We start from the raw sequence: 14,923 nt of genomic DNA on the forward strand, positions 1-14,923 counted from the left end.
AAAAAAAAAAATAGCCAAATAGTGAAATGTTTACATACAGTTAAAACCAACCTAAGCACCCCCAACACATGGGAACTAAGAATAGCACTTCACAGGTTATAGAAGCACTGTATGTCCTTTGATCTTAACAAAATCTTCTGATCCTATTTCTAGGTAAGCAGGCTGAAAGGGCCCTTCCACGCAGATAAAAGGCAAACAAACCAAATCCAGAACTTCCTATCAAAATTACAAACCGTTTAAAATCAGGGAATCAGCTGCAGCCGCAGCCGCCGAGACCAAGATGGCCGCTAGACTCGCCGCCTTCCTCAAGAATGCTTGGGCCAAGGAGCCAGTGCTGGTGGTCTCCTTCACCATCGGGGGCCTTGCTGTAATTATGCTGATGATCAGCCCCTCCATCAAGTATGCTAGCGTGATCAACAAGGCCACGCCCTACATCTACCCAGGGCCTGTCTGAGATGACAGGAACATGCCCACTGTGCCCAGGCATCCCCAAGACCCTCAGGGCTCAAGCCTGGAGTGACTGAAGAAACTGTGAGCACCTCCATCCACAGGGAAAAGGCTCCCCCTCCCTCACAGCCCCCAATAAAAACATGAAAACCAAAATAAATAAATAAAATCATGGAATTAATAAAACAAGGGTATGATTTAATTCTACCACAAATCTTGTAAATTTACATCTGATTATATAATTATGGCTAGGTGGGCTTCTCGATCATGTGCCGTGATTTCAAAGACATTAAGATACAGGTATGGTGAGTGTGCTGATCTCAGAAAAGGCAGGCTCTTCCCATGAAGTGCTCATAAATCAAACCACAGAAACGTTCCTACAGGCTCAGTGCCCATAGCACAGTGGTTATGGTGCTGGCCACATGTACCAAGGCTGGTGGGTTTGAGCCAGCCCAGGGCCTGCTAAACAACAACAGCAACCAAAAAATAGCTGGCCGATGTAGTGGGCTCCTGTAGTTCCAGCTACTTGGGAGGCTGAGACAAGAGAATCGCTTAAGCTCAAGAGTTTTGAGGTTACTGTAAGCTGTGATGCCATGGCACTCTACTGAGGGCGACATAGTAAGACTCTGTCTCCAAAAGAAAAAAAAAAGAAATATTCCTACAGCGTTGGCTTACTAACAGCCTTCCCCCAGAGCATGCTTTCCTGAAGGCCCTTTTCAATGGCATAGGTATAATGGAAATTCTAAAACGGTATATAGAAATCGGTCTGGGAATAATGCAAATAACCAAACACCACGTTCCATCAAGAGTAAAGATCACCGATTAGCCTGAGTGCCCACTGTCTACACACAGAAGAGACCAGTCAGAGCACCAGGAAGGTCTGCACTCCCCAGTACTGCAGGGTGTCAACAGCTGTCCTCAGTGTTATGTGTTTAATGTGTGGCTCAAGAGACAACCCTTACTTTTCCAAGTAGTGTGGCAGAGGGGAAAGGCTGGGCACGTCTCCATGTGTTTCAATGATTCCAAGTACATTTCCCCAAATTTTACTATCTTTAAATTAGATGTATCTTGTAGTCAATGAAACACAATAGCTTCCTGATACTGATGCCCTTACTTTCTCTAAATTTCCAACTTAAAACGTTTCTTTCATAAAAACGTATGTAACCCCCCTTAGAAAGGTTTATCCTACTAGAGTTCCCAAACACTCATGTCATTAATATCACTCCCCAGATTCATGCTTGGCTAAAGCAGACAAACCTTTAGTTTTGTTTAGGAAAAAAGTCAAGGTCTAATTCAAAGCAACAGATTAGATCATGAATTAAGAAACTGATTAAAGTTAGATCATCACAGAAAAAGTCAAAGCACTTAAAACTACAACGTCTGATGTGAGAGGAGCCAGCTGCTATCCCAGATGCAAAGCTCTATGAAACCTGGTCCAGCAGCGGCTCCTCCCTCCTTCAGCCCTCCAGTAATTTCTCTGTCACATATGCAGGAAGCAGGACCCACAGCTTCCCTGCAAGTGAGCAGGCTGCTCATGTTCAAAGAAAATCCACGGGCAAAGGTGCTGCAGCATTTATTTGACACGCAGGCATTTCAGATTCTTGTGTCTCTGATATTCTTCAAATATTTTGAGAATTGCTCAGAAAATGATGCTATTTTTGAACCCTTCTTACTAATCTTATTCCATTTTGATAGCTCCTTCCATTGAAGGTATTTCATTTGCTTTCAAAAACATTTTCACAGAGTTCTTGGTGGTGAGATCTTCAGAAGGGCAGCTGTCCCAAACCTAGGCAGCCACGTCTCACAGTCTGACCTTTATCAAGTATACTGGCTACAAATGGTCCTGAAGCAGGACGGCACATGGAGGCTCTGAAGCCAGTGTGACTTCAAACCCTGGCTCTGCCGTATACTGGCTGCACGACCTAGTTAACAGCTCTCCGTGCCTTGGTTTTTGCAGCTGAGATTAAGAACAATTATTTCCTACCTCCTCAGCTAGTGTAAAGATTAAATTAATTGATAGGCAGCACACTTGGGGCAATCTCTGACATGTCATAAGCCTTCAACAACCACTACCTATAGTGACCTTCTGGTTGGGTCCTCTACAAGGGGCTGGGGTGCAGAGAGGACGATGCCCACCTTCAAGCTTGAGGAGCTCAGAGACAAATGAGCCAAGGATGTTAACACCTGTCTGACATCTGCAAAAGACATCACCTGCCAGATGCGTGCTCCAGGAGGGGGCAGCGGCACAGTGAAGGGCCCGTACAACACGTGTGAAAAGTCTGCACAATGTGCAGCAACATCCACAAACGTGCTCGCCACTTGAAAACCACCTGGGATGCACAAGCTAACACACAGCTTTTCTTTTTCCTTCTGGAAGCTCTCTTGGTTTCACTGTTTTGACTTCTGCTCATCTAGTCGACCTTTCAGCAGAGGTGGAAGAGGTCATTACTGACCACTGCTTATGTACCTGGTCACCAGTAGGACAATTTTTAATTTCCTTGTGAGCTCAGCTCTATGCCCATTTGCAGGGAGATGGGAAATCTGATGGAATCACCACTGTTCAAATGATGGCTGACCTGACCCACAGCAAAACTCAATTCTTAAAAAAGGGAGCATCAAATTTTACACAGTTCAGTACTGCGTAAAATCTAGAACTAAGATTCAGGCTCCCAAAACTAATCATTTAAAAATCAAAACAAAACCAAAGCCTTTCCATGCTATTCCATGACCTTTAAAGCCAGGCATGTCCACCCTTCCCCCTGTACACTCTGTGTACACCTGGCACTATCCCCAAAGAAGTCTGGAGAGGGTCTTGGCGTCAACCTCTAAGGCTCTTTCTATTACCCACTGCAGGGAGAGCAGAAGATAGGCCACGGTGGAGGATTACAGTGGATTCTGCAGAGCTGACAAAAATCTTCAACAAAGTCCCTCACAGGCCACAGATTTAAACAAATAAAATTTACTGTACCTTAAGTTCTATAGTCCAAGTATCAGTATGCAATGATAACATCCTTAAATTACCCATTTCCTATTAATTATCTCTTATCAGCATTTCCCCATCCAGGCTGAGTGTGGGCACGACCAGCTTCTTGGTTCCTATTGCTTAACTTTCCTTAGCTACTAACGGTTACAATTCTGTCCTTCATCAGCAACTCTGTGGTAATAACATAACACAAGCTAACAAGGTCACAAACATTTGACTGAAAGGTGAAGAGTTGTGGTTTAGTGCGTTAAGCCTTATGGGTTCCTATGGCCAAACTGCACATGGATTAATATAAAAAGCTTTGAATACACATAATAACCACAAAACACAAGGGGAGAATTACTGCAAAGCAATGTTACAAAATGAATGACAACCTGAAATACCAAACTTCTACATGCATTCAATTTTTTACTTAAAATGGGGGGTTTAGAACTGCAAAAAGTGCAAAGTGGTTTAACTCAGAGAACAACTGTTTCTGTTAAGACTTTTTTAAGGGAAAGTATGCTATTTTAATAAGTGTAAGTTATACTTTAGTTTGATTTAAATTTTAATTCCTTCAATAAAACTTTCAAAAATAGAAAAGAACCCAGAAATTAATATAGGCATTAAGTCCTCCTACCTCCCTATCTTTAAATAAACAAGTTTTTGCTTTACTGGCCATAGACATCACCTGAATAAGGCTCAACTGTCACTCACTTGGTACATGCAAATAAGACAAAAAAGGTAATATATTTTATGTTGCTACAAAAGAAATACAATCAATAGGAAAAGCAAGTATCCAAAGTATGCAACACTAATATGAAACCAACAGATAAACAATTATATCCCCACATGAGAGAGAAACAATTAAATTCAAGTGGGGGGGGGGAGGTGTAGGAGGACTGATAGGCCCCCACCTAAAGGGTATCATATAAGGAAGGGTTTACAGCACACCCCAGGGAGAAAGAGCTCAACTACAACTTGAACTTTATCTAACAAATGCAAATAGTGTAACCTCATCATGTGTACCCTCAAATTAACCTGAAATTTAAAAAAAGTTTATCAGTAAAAACAAGGGAAGAAACAAAATCAATAAATTATTTAGATTGTGTAAAAACCACTAGTTTCAAATCTCAAAGCACAGTTTTACAAATTTCTCAATGCAGTTTCACTTGTTCAATAACCTGGGCACTGTTTGTCCCTTCCAGATGTCCTCGAGAGTCATGCGTCAACACATACAGTGCCAGGGAGAGGCCCAGGATGAAGGAGGAGCAAAAAGGTCATGGGGGGGGGGGAGGTTTAGGTACAGGACGGCTGACCAGACGTATGACCAGAGGTTGTTGGTAATCTGAGGCAGGGAAAGTGTATTTGGTGCAAAGAAAATTTTTAAGAGGTTAAAGATTTACAATGTTCAGTAAGATGTACTAACAATGTAAAACAGTATGACTTTAAATCTGAAATATTCAACTTGTAAGTCTTTATGAATAACTTTTACACTCAATTATGCATCAGGAAAGGAACAAAGCTTTTAAACTTTAAGATGACAGACAGCTTCCCTGGGATTTAGGGCAGCAGACCCTCCCCCGTTCTTGCCATCACCCTAAAACTTTGTGCCTTCTGCCCACTTAACGTTATAACCAAGGAAAAGACCAACCAACTTAAGGTAATACCATCAAGTTCAAAATAAAATCTGGTACAGCGGCTTTAAAACATACCAGAGGAAAATGAGAAAGACTTCATAGCAAAACTGAAGAATTTCAGAACCTTAGAAAACAACCTCAAGAATCAAGTAGTCCAACTCTCTTTCTGATGAAGGCACTGAGGAAAACGGCCTGCTCCAGACCACAGGTGACTAACGACACAGCTTCAAGGGCCAGGCGCCCTCCCATCCTCTGCTGCTATTGTGCTCTTTTTCCTGGGCACCTAGACCCCGACAGTTTCCGGAGTCCCCAATGTCTGCGGCTGCTTCCTCAGTTCCGCCCCATGCAAGAGGCAGCAGCCCGGGCATCGGAGAGCCCGAGTCCCGCAGCCCGCCGGTGACCTTGGTGGTTTATATAAGCCCTCGCCCACGGGACGGGCTCGCTGGAGCCGCGACCCCCACGAGCGCCGCTGCTGTCCCCGAGCCCCCGCCGGCCTCCCTTCTCACCCTCTGCCCATCTCTTTGGCCTCCCCTCCTGCACTTCTGTCGGATTTCTCTCCTGCCCTCGGGCCTGCTTCTTCCCTTCCCGCTGGCCTCCCATCCTGTTGTCCTCCCTTCCCGCCGGCCTCCCCTCCTGTCCTCCTTATTTCCCGTCAGCCTCCCCTCCCGTTCCTTTCTCGCCAGCCTTCCCTCCTGCAGGCGGGCGGGGTCTCGGGGCGGGGGCCGGAACGTCCCAGCGCTGCCCGCGAGGTGTCCGCAAAGCGGTCGGGCGGAGTGGCGCGGCGCCTTACCTTCGGCTACGTCCTCGTCGATGGCTCCCTTGACCTGCGAGAAGCACCACTGGAAGTCGTTGCTGCTAGCGAAGCAGCCGCCGCCTCCGGCTCCTGCAAACAACGGGGCGGTCAGCCCGGCCACAGCCGCCGGACCCGGCCCCCACCGGCCCCCGCAACACGCACGGGCCCCTTACCTGCCATGGCAGCGGGCGGCGGGACGCGCAGGACCGGCGCGCCGACCACTGTTGAACAGGGAGGCGGCCTCCGCGCCGCAGCCGCCCAGCGCTCGGCCCCGGCCGCCGCCGCCGCCGCCGGGTAGGGATTTTTTTTCCCTTTTCAAAATGGCGCCCAATGCCCGTCGCCCCGCTGGATGACGTCATCCCCCTCCGCCTCCTCATATGGGCCGCGAGGGGGGTGGCCGCGGGGGATGCCGGGGGCGCGCCTAATGCGCCTGCGCTAGCTGTTCACTGACCCTCGGCCCAGTTCTTCTCGGTCTGGAAAGGAGGCGCTTCAGGGCGCGGCCAACGGAGTCCGGGACAAGGGGCCCGGGCGTCTACCTGGGCCCTCAGCGGGCCTTAGCAGCCAGGTGGGCGTCCGGTATTCTCCTGAAGACCAGCGCCGCCCGCCTGAGGCTCCTTTCCGGAAGCACTGGGCGCGCCTCCGCGGCCGGTCGAACACTCGCCCGCAGGGCGCCAATGTGCCGGCCCCACCCCTGCCCGCGCCTCGGCCAATGGGGGCGCGGACCTTGCCGGAACAGCCAATGGAGGGCTCGCTCGGCGGCAGCGGGCGGGGCATCCGGTTCCTCAGCGCCTGGAGCGCTTCGCACCTGACCTGGGAGCCGGAGGCCCGGCAGGTCTCTGTGCATCTTTGATAGCGGGCCCACTTCGCTCACGGTGGCCCACCAAATGGCTACTTTAAGGGTTCTTGAGGCTCCCAGTACAGTTTTAGGGAAACATGGCCGATCGTTTTTCATTTATCAAAGCATCACAGGTGCTCCTGGGTTTACCACAGGGCTAGGTCCGGATGAGCCCTTGCTAAGGCAAAAATAGAGTAGGTCGAAAGTGCATTTAGAAAACACTACACTGTACCCCGTGTTTGCATTAATGTACACAGCTATCATTTAATTTAAAAAGTGCATTTAGTGCCTCTTGCACGCATTGCAAAGTCAAAAAATCTTCAAGTCCACCCATCGTAAATCAGGCAGTTTCTGTATTCATTTATGGATTTGATGTCCGTTAATTGTAACTTTTCTCAGGGATAGCGTGAAGTTGGCAGTGATCACATTGTACTTCCCAAAGACAGTCCCTGCCATTAGGAATACTTGTTGACCCCATAAATATTTACTGGTCAGCCCTTACTGTGGGCTGCAGGCTGTTCACACTCCTGGGGACTTGGCAGAGACAAATCCCTGCCCTAGTGATACCGGAAAAGTGGCACCCCAGCCAGCTCAGCCGAGCAGGGCCTGGGGAGGGAACCTGTCACCTTGTCTTGGTGACAGCAGCCGGCAAAGAAACCAGCAGGCTGGAGCAAGCGGGGGAGCTTTCTTTCGCCAGAGGCTTCAGTAGAGCCGTGCTAGAGGACCTGTCAATCAAGGGAAAACTGGTGCCCATCCCTGATTGGGCCATTTTCAATCCTGCTCCTGATTGGTCCATTTTATAGACCAATCACAGCTAAGCTATTACACCTATATAAGACCCTGAGCAGAGAGCCTGGGGGCAGATCGTGGCAGACCTTTGAAAAAGATAGAGCAGAAAAACAAGACTTCGGCAGACCATTGCAGACTGTCCAGAAGAAGAAGAAGAAGTGAGAGCTGTGGCACTTCTAGTGGTGATCCTGCTCTACAAAGAGGCTTGGCTCTTTGTAGGAGTTGTAACACTTCTACTGCTGATCCTACTCTACAAAGAGGCTTGGTCCTTTGTAAGAGCTTTAGCTGTAACACTTCCGCTGCTGATCCTGCCCTACGAAGAGGCTTGGCCCTTTGCTGATCTCTGCTCTGCAAAGAGGCTTGGTCCTTTGTAAGAGCTGTAGCACTCTATCCTGCTCTACAAAGAGGCTTGGCTCTTTGTAAGAGTTGTTTTCATAAGAGCTGTAACACTTGTATCCTGCCCTGGAAGGAGGTTTGGTTCTTTGAGCTGTAAATAAAACCTCACTGTTCATTCTATGGTCCATTGATTCATCATTCATCAAATCGTCGAGAACAAGAGCCTGGAAATCCAGTGTTAAAAATCCAGTATCACTAGTACGCTTGCATTTCAGTGGAGAAGACAATAAGACAAAACCTGTAATAAGTCAGATTAAACTGAAGAGAAAAATAAAACAGAGAAGGAGGAAAGGGAATGTGTATTGGAGGAATTGCAGTTTTAAAGCTGCAGGAGGAGATAAGGGGCCCAGCCATGCAAAAACCTGGGGGAAGGTTGTGCCCGGAAGTGGGCACAGCAGGTGCAAACACAAAAGGCAGGACCACAGCTGGTCTGTTTAAGACACATGCAGAAGTGGGGTAGGGAGCCGGATGAGTGAAGGAAAGGCTGGCCTGAGGGAGATGGGCTGTGGTGCCTAAGCAGAGGGTCAAGACTGACTTGGGCTTTAATGGGGTTGCTGTGGCCAGTTAGCTGAGAACAGCTGTGGGGACCGGAGGAGCAAGGCAGGAAGAGTGGGGTGACCAGCAGGGTTGTTGTCCAGGCAAGACGGACATGTTGTGAGTGTAGTAGGGTATGGTGAGAACCAGTTGAAAGCAGGGCCCCCAGGATGTGGGGATGGAATTGATGCAGTGTAAAAGAAGGGAATGTACTCAGGTGGTCTGAGAACCTGGAAGGATGGACTTTCCCGGCCCTGAGATGGGAAGGGCTGCAGACCACCCAGAGTTTGACTATAAACCCATAGAACTGTCAGCACAGCCATTTGCAGGGAGCACACAGGACAGCCAGAAGTTTAAAATCCAGAGGACCTAGAGGTCATTTCAAGTCAGGAAACTGGGTGAGATCACCCCAGGAGGGAGGACAGATGGCGGTAGGACCAAGGACAGAGCCCTCAAGGTGTGAGGAGGCCAAGGAGAGGCAGCTGGTCACATGAGCTCCCAGACAACCGTGAGTAGTGGGTGTGGAGCCTGGTGAAGATGGAGTGGCTAGCTCTCAGAGGCTGTGGGGAAAGTGCTGAGGGCCAGCCACTGGGGTACTGGGAGGCTATTACTGACTGAGACAGAACAGTTACTAGGGAGTGGATGGGCACACAGCTTGGAGAGGGCTTCAGGGAGAGTGGCAGGAAGGCGTAACCTGAAAAGAAGCTTAACTCTGTAAAATAAAGATGTTTATTCTGAGCTAAGTGTGAGTGACAGTGACTTAGAACCACACCCAAGAAGACTTGAGTAAGTGCTCTCCCCGTGGTTGGTTGGGTTACAGTTTGGTTTACACATTTCAGGGAGACAGGAATTACATGTAAAGTCATCAATCATACATGGAAAATATACATTGGATTAGCCTAAAAATGCAGGACATCTAGAAGTAGGGGAATTACAGGTTCTAGATGGGTTTAAAGATTCTTTGGTTTGTAATTGGTTAAAGAAACAAAACTTTGTCTAAAGGCTTGTAGTGTTTTAAGTTAAAGAAGTCTGCTAATTAGAGACAAGCTACCAGACACATACCCAGACTCAAATGATCTTTTAAGTAAATGGGTGATCTGCAGATGTGGTTCAAGCCCTGTGTTGCTTAATCTTAGGCCTGTTAATGAATTATTGGTGCTGAACCAATGAGTCCATCCACCTGTCACCCAAACCAAGCAACGGAGAAGTGGATGAGAGAACAACAGTTCTGCTTCGATTTACAGAAAAGCCAGCAATTCCAGAGAACAGCAAGGATGTCTCCCCAAAGACCTGTTCTGCTTTTTTGTTTCTCTTTGTTATTTTTATAACGTTACAGCAAACGCAGCACCAGCGGTGTTATTATTCAGCATAGTATATGTCCAACAGATCTCCCCATAGATTGTTTTCAAGGTGGCTATATCTTCATATAATTTCTGTTTAGACTAAATTTATAGCCAGTCAACACTTCACTGGGTGTGCCGAGTGCCCTGGGTCCTTAACTGGTGCCATGGAGTCCAGTCTCGAAACTTTTCTTTTCTTTTTTTGTAGAGACAGAGTCTCACTTGGTAGAGTGCCATGGCATCACACAGCTCACAGCAACCTCCAACTCCTGGGCTTAGGTGATTCTCCTGTCTCCACCTCCTGAGTAGCTGGGACCACAGGCGCCCACCACAACTCCCGGCTATTTTTTGTTGCAGTTTGGCCGGGTCCGGGTTCGAACCTGCCACCCTCAGTATATGGGGCTGGTGCCGTATCCACTGAGCCACAGGTGCTGCCCGCCCCCCTTTATTTGAGACAGGGTCTAAATCTAAAAAAGTAGACTAATCTAAAAAAGAGACTAATCTAAAAAAGTAGATTCAGTGAGTCATCCTAGGAATTCAATTAAGAAACTGTTGCGGCTCGGCGCCTATAGCTCAACCGGCTAAGGCGCCAGCCACGTACACCTAAGGTGGCGGGTTCGAATCCCCAGCCCGGACCTGCCGAACAACAATGACGGCTGCAACCAAGAAATAGCCGGGCGTTGTGGCGGGCGCCTGTGGTCCCAGCTACTTGGGAGGCAGAGGCAGGAGACTCGCTTGAGCCCAGGAGTTGGAGGTTGCTGTGAGCTGTAATGCCATAGCACTCTACCCAGGGGGACAGCTTGAGGCTCTGTCTCAAAAAAAAAAAAAAAGAAAAAGAAACTGTTGCCAGCTGGGCATTGTGGTCGGCACCTGTAGTCCCAGCTACTCGGGAGCTGAGGCAAGAGAATCGCCTAAGCCCAGGAGGTGGAGGTTGCTGTGAGCTGTGACGCAACAGCACTCTACCAAGGGCAATAAAGTGAGACTCTGTCTCTTAAAAAAAAAAAAGAAACGAAAAGAAACTGTTGCCCTCTGTAGAGTACTATGGCATCACAGCTCACAGCAACCTCAAACTCTTGGGCTTAAACGATTCTCTTGCCTCCGCCTCCAAAGTAGCTGGGACTACAGGCACCTGCCACAACGCCTGGCTATTTTCTGTCGCAGTTGTCATTGTTTAGGTGGCCCAGGCTGGGTTCAAACCTGCCAGCCTCAGTGTATGTGGCTGGCACCATAACCACTGTGTTACGAGTGCCGAGCCCCAGTCTCCAAACTTATCTATGACTCATGCCTTGGAAGTGAATGAAGAATCTCCAGATGTTGACCCATTCCACCTTGCCAGGGCCTGTCCAGTAGTGCTCTCTTTGTAATGGTTATATAGGATAGCAGCGGCTATAATCAAAAGGACATCTCCAAGAAAGGAACGGACGTGATGAGGTGTGCTTGACCTCCCTTCTTGTGGCCAGCAACTCGGTTTGAAGGTATTTTGGGGTACCCTTGGCCAAGAGGGGGTCTATTCATTTGTCTAGGAGGGTTTAAGATTTTATTTTATTTCACACTGGGAATCAAAGGCAGTGAATACCTACTACACTCTTTTGAGAAGGATTGCAGAAAAATTGGGCTGTAATCTCTTTTTTAAAATGTAGATTTAGAGCTGAGTATATTGGTTCATGCCTATAATCCCAGCACTCTGGGAGGCCAAGGTGGGTGGATTGCTTGAGCTCAGGAGTTTGAGACCAGCCTGAATAAGAGCGAGACCCCATCTCTACTAAAAATAGAAAACCTAGCTGGGCACTGTGGTGACTGCTAGTAGTCCCAGCTACTTGGGATGCTCAGGCAAGAGGATCACTTGAGTCTAAAGAGTTTGAGGTTGCTGTGAGCGGTGATGCCACAGGATTCTACCCAAGGTGACAGGATGAGATTCTGTCTCAAAAGAAAAAAAAAAGAAAAGAAAAAAAGTAGATTAGTAAGTGATGCCAGGAATTCAGTTAAGAAACTAAACCAATTGTCAGGCTCTTCTATATGTAATTGATTTAGTGTGTGTTAAAAATGTATCTTTTCAATATGGCAAGATAATTAGCTTTAGTTTGGAATGTATTTTTTGGTTAACCTGCTACCACTGAATTAAATATTTTACCTTCCTTGAATTAGTTTTTTTTTTTCTACTAACCTTCTACAGTGCAAAATTAAAATTCAAAAACAAGATATAGCTCTTAAAGGTATATTCCTAAAAATAAAGAGCTTCCTTCCTTGTGTCCCACCGCCCACGGTCTGACCAGCCAGAGGTTTCCAGCTATTTTAGGGTGCTAACAACTTTAAAGTTTTCAGTGAGTTACTCCCTTTGGATTCCTGGGTGTTGCAAGGCAATTTTCTTTTTTAAAATGACTTTTTGGGTGTCACAGTTGCATTGTGAAATGGCTGGTGTCTTAGAATCCAGCCCCTGAAGTCACATGAGGGAGCACCGTTCCTGTAACAGAGGAAGGGGACAGACCATGGGGACAGACCATGGGGACGCATCTGAGGAAGTTCCTGCTCTGTGGAAGGAGCAGACAGAGCAGTATGCGCTTCCTGATACTGTGATTCCATGACAACGCGCACGTGTTAACTTGGCTAGAGAATAGTACCCAGTTATTTATTTATTTATTTTTGAAACAGAGCCTCAAGCTGTCCCCCTGGGTAGAGTGCTGTGGCATCACAAATCAGCAACCTCCAACTCCTGGGTTCAAGCGAGTCTCCTGCCTCAGCCTCCCAAGTAGCTGGGACCACAGGCGCCTGCCATAACCCTGGCTATTTTTTGGTTGCAGCTGTCATTGTTTCTTGGGCCTGGGCTGGATTCGAACCTGCCACCCCAAGTGTATGTGGCTGGCACCTTAGCCACTTGAGCCACAGGCACCGAGCCGTAGTACCCAGTTATTTAGTTGGAGCTAACCTAAGTGTTGCTGTGACGGTGTTCTGTAGATGTTAACCGCACCTACAGTCAGTTGGCTTTGAGCAAAGGAGATTACGCTGTATAATGTGGGTGGGCCTCATCCAAGCATGGAAGGCCCTGAAAGCACATAAGGAGGTTTCCTGGAGGAGTTCTGCTCCCAGGCTGCCACATCACCTTTTGTATTTCTCGTCTGCCAGCCTGCCCTGCCCCACCAATTTCAGACTTGGCAGGTCCACAGCAATGTGAGTGAATTCCTCAAAATAAACTTCTTATATATGCATGTCTTATGGGCTCTGCTTCTCTGGAGACGATTGAAGTTCTAAGACAGGCTAACCTGTTCTATAGTGATTGGAAAAACTACTGTGGGGCAGGGATTGACTGAAGAGCAGAAGAGGACTTTCTGTGTGGACGGAAATGTGCAATTTCCACCTTAGTGGAACAGAGGTTACACGGTGTATACAGTTGTCAAGGCTCACTGTACCAGATGCTCACACTGCACATGATTGTCAGAGTTGTTGCTTGGACCCTAGCCTGGTTGAGAGGTCACAGGGAAGCAACTCTGGGGAAATGATGCTTCTCTGCCCCAGGTACGACAGAGTCTGAGCAGGCCTGGAGACAGGTGCACAGAGTTAGCTCAGGCAGGGTGCCCCGCTGAGGAGTCAACCTGTTCACCTCCCATATGAATTATATCTCAATAAAATGGATGTTTTAAAAATCTAATTTACTGGCTTGGCACCTGTAGCTCAGCGGCTAGGGTGCCAGCCACATACACTGGAGCTGGCAGGTTCGAATCCAGCCCGGGCTTGCCAAACAACAATGACAACTACAACCAAAAAATAGCCGGGCATTGTGGTGGGCACCTGTAGTCCCAGCTACTTGGGAGGCTGAATCAAGATAATTGTTTAAGCCCAAGAGTTTGAGGTTGCTGTGAGCTATGATGCCACAACACTCTACCCAGGGTGAAAGCTTGAGACTCTGTCTAAAAAAAAAAAAAATCTTATTTACCCTATATCTAATTATTTTTCTCCAAGCCTATAAAGGAGTTTATAACTTGAAAGTATGAAAAAGAGGGCCAGGTGTGGTGGCTCACACCTGTAAACCCAAGTACTTTGAGAGGTTGAGGCAAGAGCATCACTTGAGGCCAGGAGTTCAAGGCAATAGATGGGAGACCCCCCCATCTCAACAAAACATAGAAAAAAATTAGCTGGGCATAGCAGCACACACCTGAGACCCAGCTACTCAGGAGGCTGAGGCAGGAGGATCACTTAAGCCCAGGAGTTTGAGGTTGCTGTGAGTAATGATGATGTCACTCACTCCAGCCTGGGTGGGAGATGGAGACCTTGTCTCCAAAACAAAAAATGTTTGAAAAAAATCACAGAAGGGCAGACCCTATTCATTATTTTTCCCTCAAATACTTTAAAAAATTTTTTTCTCTGATTTATCTGGAGTTCAACTTTAAATATCATTTAAAATACCAAAATATATTATTTCAAGTTCAGATTTAGTAGCAAGCTCTGAGTTATCGTCGATGTACCTTACTGGTGGGGCCTTCATTCTTCCCATGTAAAATACACCAAATTTAGAGACTTGCTCAAGTAGCATCTTGGTCTGCCCTTTCCGTTGGGCCCTGCGTGCCCATCCTGAGTGCACGGGGTGCTTGCTTTCAGCCAGCCACCAGGAAGGCAGCTGAGTGACAGACTGTCCCTGGCTTTTTACAGCCCTCTGCCTCCTGCTGCCTCCTGCTGCTGGAGTGTGGCAAGACGGGAAACCTCATTCCATGGTTTCTCTTTACTCTGGCCCCAAAAGGCTGAGATTCTGGTATTTTTCTCAGATGCTGAAGGAAGAGAAGAAAGGAACAGAAATAAGGGGAGAGAAGGAGGGGGAAAGGCTGCGATTCGATCTGTTCTGCTGTGTTTACAACAGTGGCTCTCAACTTTCCTAATGCTGCCAGGTATTTTCATTGATAAAAAGAGGTCGCCGGCAGCGCCTGTGGCTCAAAGGAGTAGGGCGCCAGCCCCATATGGGGGAGGTGGTGGGTTCAAACCCGACCCCGGCCCAAAACTGCAAAAACAAATAAACAAAAAAAAATTAAAAAGGGGTTGCAACCCACAGATTGAGAACCGCTGATTTAGAAGGAAAACCCCACAGCACAGCTGCCCCTGCTCCTGAGGCTTCATCCCCGTCAGCTTCGCTCCCTTCCTAAAAACGTCTTTGCTTGATAAATCGAGTGAGGTGAAGAGAACATCAGGGTTACAGGAGCAAGA

General features: G+C 47.6%; 1 protein-coding gene and 1 pseudogene across 2 annotated transcripts in view; one reads left to right on the forward strand and one right to left on the reverse strand.

Annotated features, from left to right (window-relative positions):
- The window catches only part of PPP2R2D (protein phosphatase 2 regulatory subunit Bdelta), a 55,996-nt gene extending 49,517 nt beyond the window's left edge, over positions 1-6,479 (reverse strand). Inside the window, exons 1-2 of one of the 2 annotated variants that reach the window (XM_003794055.3) lie at positions 6,016-6,479; positions 5,840-5,932 (exon numbers count right to left, since the gene is read on the reverse strand). In XM_003794055.3, the coding sequence (XP_003794103.1) occupies positions 5,840-5,932; positions 6,016-6,022 (100 nt within the window). In that variant the 5' untranslated portion in view covers positions 6,023-6,479. Of the gene's footprint in view, positions 1-5,839; positions 5,933-6,015 lie in introns of those variants that run through there. The other variant, XM_023515621.1, reaches the window with a different exon arrangement.
- On the forward strand, positions 71-535 carry LOC111726684 (annotated as a pseudogene).
- Positions 6,480-14,923: the final 8,444 nt, after the last annotated feature.

This window comes from Otolemur garnettii, unplaced genomic scaffold, assembly GCF_000181295.1.
Source record: "Otolemur garnettii isolate 467f Iridium unplaced genomic scaffold, OtoGar3 scaffold00075, whole genome shotgun sequence".
NCBI classification, from domain to species: Eukaryota; Metazoa; Chordata; class Mammalia; order Primates; family Galagidae; genus Otolemur; species Otolemur garnettii.